At 36.8% G+C, this 4961-nt stretch overlaps 1 protein-coding gene across 1 annotated transcript in view; it reads left to right on the top strand.

Moving 5' to 3' along the window:
* The window catches only part of PPME1 (protein phosphatase methylesterase 1), an 84276-nt gene that overhangs the window by 52844 nt on the left and 26471 nt on the right, over positions 1–4961 (top strand). The window contains exons 4-5 of the mRNA XM_007940947.1: positions 3605–3662; positions 4665–4716. Coding sequence (XP_007939138.1) covers positions 3605–3662; positions 4665–4716 — 110 coding nt within the window. The remainder of the gene's footprint in view (positions 1–3604; positions 3663–4664; positions 4717–4961) is intronic.

The following is a 4961-nucleotide window of genomic DNA, read 5'->3' as shown; positions in this document are numbered from 1 at the left end:
CTACTATTATTCATATTTATGCACCAACCACCAAAGCCAAAGATGAGGAAAATGAAGATTTTTACCAACTTCTGCAGTCTAAAATTGACCAAACATGCAATCAAGATGTGTTGCTTTATCACTGGTGATTGGAATGCAAAAATTGGAAACAAGAATCACTGGTAGCTGGAAAATATGTCCTTGGTGATAGAAATGATGATGGAGACCACATGATAGAATTTTGCAAGACCAATGACTTATTCATTGTAAATACCTTTTTTCAACAACTTTGCTAGATAGAGTACACAGGAATCAGATTGACTACATTTGTGGCAAGAGACAATAGAGAAGCTCAGTATATTCACCCAAAACAACGCCAGGAGCTGGCTGTGGAACAGACCATCAGATGTTCATATGCAAGTCAAATTGAAGCTAAAGTCAATTAAAACAAGTTCGCAAGAGCCAAAATATAACCTTGATTATATCCCTCCTAAATTTAGAAACCACCTGAAGAATAGATTTGATGCGTTGAACACCAATGACCAAAAACCAGATGAATTGTGAGATGACAGCAAGAACATCATACATGAAGAAAGCAAAAGGTCTTTAAAAAAGAAAGGAAGACCAAAATGGATATCAGAAGTGACACTGAAATGTGACCTTCAATGAAGAGTAACTAAAGCAAATGGAAGGAATGACAAGATAAAAGAGCTGAAGAAAAGATTTCAAAGAGCAGCTCGAGAAGACAAAGTATGATACTGACAGAAATAACCCCAAGAAAGGAATTTAGTATATGATAAAAGTAAAAATCCAAATGGATTATAAGGGCTGAATATAAAAAACAAATCATAGGAACACTCTTATGACCTTAGAATAAGACCTCTCTCATAAGAGAGAATATAAGTAACTAGTAAACTTATAAAAATTGTTCAGCCTCACTTATGACTGAGGACAAATTAGCCAAAACTTTAAAGTTTGAGGCTCTTGTGTGTTTGTGATAGTACCTATTTCTCACCAATACTTGCTGAACCTATTTTGTCAGCTATAAAATTGGCTAATGTTTTCCCAGTTTACTTCTTGGGGAGATTATTTGAGATAGTTTGGTGAGATAACAGTGATACAGAAACATCTACCCAGATCATCTTATTTCCAATCTAGTCTCTCAATCTCTAGTCCGGGGCTAGTCTTCAGCCTTGAGTGTATATTAGAATCACCTGTGGAACTCTAAAATTTAAATATAGATGACCTAGTCTCCACCCCAGATCACTTAAATTTCTGGGCAGCTGGATTTCCTAGAGCTCCTTTAGGAGGAGTCTGTTAGCTCTCTTTAGAACCACCTGGAGCTTGTCTACTTGGATCTGACTCTTGGCTCTGCTACTTTTTAGCTGTTTGGTCTTGGGCAGTTTACTTAATCTCTCTCTAAAATGCTGAAACATTTATCTGAGTAGTAAAGAATTATAAGGAGAAAAATATGTAATTCCTCTGAAGCACCTAGATTGATGCCTGGCTCATAGTAAGATTTTATAAATATTAGCTACTACTGTTATCCCTGGGTGGCACAAACAGTTAAGCTCGTGGCTACTGTCTGAAAGGTTGGCAGTTCCAGCCTGCTTGGACTCTCAGAAGACAGTCCTGGAAATTTACTTCTGAAAGATCACAGCCATTGAAAACCCTACGATGCACAGTTCTACTTTGAGATACATGGAATCACCATGAGTTGGCATCAACTTGATGGCAGCTTGTTAGTTACAACTGCAGTGGTTGCTAACACCCACAAATTTAGTTAAGAAAATAGATAAATTTTATTCTTAAATACCTGCTTTTTACTCACCCATAGCAGAAGTGGCAGAGTTGTACTGTTTGATATGAGATTGGGAGTACCTTCCATAGGTATACTCTGACATTTTTTCATTGCCTATAAAGCAGGTGTCATTCTTTGAATTTACTTTGTTCATTTTTTACCCCCTGCTCTTTCTCTGTCACATTAGAATGTAAACATCATGGAAGCAGTGACATTGCTTACCTTTTTCACTACTGTAACTCCATTACTCAATTGGTGCCAGATTTATAGTAAACATAGTTTAAAGAGATTTGTTGAATAATATATAAAAGATTCCAGATCATTTGAATTCCTGACACCCTGTGTCTTAGTTTTTGAATGCTGCTCTAACAGAAATACCACAAGTAGATGGGTTTAAAGAACAGAAATTTATTTTCTGTTTTTAAGGCTAAAAGTCTGACTACAGGGTGCCAGCTTTGGGGAAAGGCTCTGTCTGCTTTGAGGAAAAAATGCTCGTCTCTTTTAGCTTCTCTTCCTCATTTCCTTGGTGATCTCCACTGGCATCAGTTTTTCCCCCATTTGAGCTTGCTTGCTTCTGTGCCTAATCTCCTTTTATTATCTCAAAAGTGATTGGCTTTAGAAGAACTAGATGGCACTTGCCTACCTTACTGAATGTTTTGATCAAGGACCCAATAAATGGACCCTGATCAAAAGGAGGAAAAACATGAAACAGAACTTCAGACTTATATAGGAACCAGATTTACACTATACATTGAGACTAGGGGAACTCTTGAATCTAATCCTAGAAGTAATATTTAAACCTTGAACCAAAACTGTCGCATGAATCCATCATTAACTAAACAACAGTTTAGCCCAGTTAATAAAGAATGTTTGCCCTGATCATAGCATTCTTATGAAGAATTATCTATATGAGTGTAAATGAGTGTAAGGGGGAGCTCTGGTAGCTTAGTGGCTAAAGCACTTGACTGCTAACCAGAAGGCTGGCGGTTCAAACCCACCAGCCACTCCTCGGAAGGAAGGTTGGGCGATCCTACTTCCGTAGTGATACTGCCTCGGAAACCCAAGGAGGGGTCGCTATGAGTCGGGGCCAACTTGACGGCACATAACAACAACAACAACATATGAGTGTAAACTGACAACAGTGAATCTAAACCACTGATGAAAACTTTAAGGGGCACAGAGCCTAAATTAATGGTGATAAAGCAATATGGGTAGAGGTAGAATGGTGATGAATGTGAAGTATGTAACCAGTGTTACTGAACTGTTCATGTAAAAATTGTGAATGAATGTGTGTGTTTATATTGCCACCAAAAATATTATTTTAAATACTGATCAATTTCAGACACACCCTACACTGATGGGGACTCATTAACATGGCAAAGAAAGCCCTATTCCCAAATAGGATTACAGCCACAGGTGTAAGGATTAGAATTTACAACACATATTTTGAGGAACACAATTCTGTCCCTAACACTGACTGACAGTTTTTATCTAAGGAATTCCATTTCCATAGTAAGGAAATACTATCGAGGAAAAATGGATGAAAATCCTAGATAATAGCAGAGGGTCATTGCCTAGAGGAAAAGCTAAGAAGAATTAAAGTTTAAAGAGGGATTCGATATGGGGAAAACCATATTTTGAAGTTGGGACAGAACCAGAAATGCAGAGAATGATTGTTCTTTTATTTTGCTTAAAAAAAGTCTTGGTTATTTGAGTTCCTTGAATTCTCTTAGCAGTTCATTTATCAAAGTTATCACTGGAAATTGGGCAAGATTTACTATTATATATGTATCTTACTACTTTTCCCTTTTCTGTTTCTTCTAGGCTGCAATCATTAGTAGAGTTCAGTGTAGGATTGTGGCTTTGGATCTGCGAAGTCATGGTGAGTGAGTCAATGACATTACATATTTCTGTATGGCCATAAAATAATGCAAGCTGTATCATATATATACATGCACACATGTATATGCGTGTGTGTTTGTGTGTGTTCAGAAACTGAATTCTGATGCTAATAATGTATAAGAAAGGTGGATTAATCTTTCCTAGGCTACTATGATTCTCCTTCTTTGTGGTGGTTTCACAGTCAGTTATCAAGATGTGTCTATAACACCTATTATGCTGAGTGAAATAAATCAATCACAGAAGGACAAATATTGTATGAGTCCACTCTTGTAAAAAGTCAAGGAAGGGTTTATATATGGAAGGAAGTTTTCTTTGTTGGTTACCAGAGATAGGAGGGGAGGGAAAATTGCTAGATAGATTAATACATACATACATACATACACACACATACCAGGGAGCTCTGGTGGCGTAGTGCCTAAAGCATTTGGCTGCTAACCAGAAGGCTAGCAGTTCAAACCCACCAGTCACTCCTCAGAAGGAAAATTGGGCAATCTACTTCCATAGAGATACTGCCTTGGAAACCCAAGGAGGGGTTGATATGAGTCAAATCACTCGACGACAATGAGTTTAGAGTTTGTATATATACCAAAGATTATTAGTGGTTACCATGGGGGGAAGGGAAGGGAAAGGGGAGGCTTTTGTTTGTGGGGCATTGAGTTTATGCTAATGGTGGTTGAATATTTTGGAAAAGGATAGCTATAATGGTGGCACAATATGAAAAACATCATCAGTGGCCCTGAGCTATAAATGTGGAAATTGTTATGTTGGTGAATGTCTTGGTATATATGTTTTAACGACAATAAAATTAAAGAAAAAAGAAAAAGAAAGATGTGTTTATAATGTAGACTTTCTTGCTAAGCCCATCATATGAAACTGTAAAGTTTCCATTTCATTGTCCAGAGGTGAGCTCTTTAGAAGAGAATACTCTTGCTTTTATAATTTTATCTTTGGAAATTTTGTTTTTAAAGTATGTTCTTTTTAGGTGAAACAAAGGTCAAGAATCCTGAAGACTTGTCTGCTGAAACAATGGCAAAGTAAGTAGCCTAATACAGCTCATACATTGCCTGGCTTCTATTACTATTATAAATAATAGTACAGCTGTCATCATTAATTGTTGGACAAAATTGTCACAGAAGAAAGCTTTACTTCTGTTCTCTCTTCTCTACTTTTGGTTTCTCCTTGCTATTTAATCTTGAAAGAAACTCCTGTCTTTTTTTATGTGTCCAATATGATGGTCATCACATAAAGCATTTGAAAATTCTTTTTTTTTTTTTTTTTT

Source organism: Orycteropus afer, unplaced genomic scaffold, assembly GCF_000298275.1.
Source record: "Orycteropus afer afer isolate SDZICR_OR568_19922 unplaced genomic scaffold, OryAfe1.0 scaffold00074, whole genome shotgun sequence".
NCBI classification, from domain to species: domain Eukaryota; kingdom Metazoa; phylum Chordata; class Mammalia; order Tubulidentata; family Orycteropodidae; genus Orycteropus; species Orycteropus afer.
The sequence above is the reverse complement of the archived record's forward strand: the minus strand, read 5'-3'. Positions and strand labels throughout refer to the sequence as shown.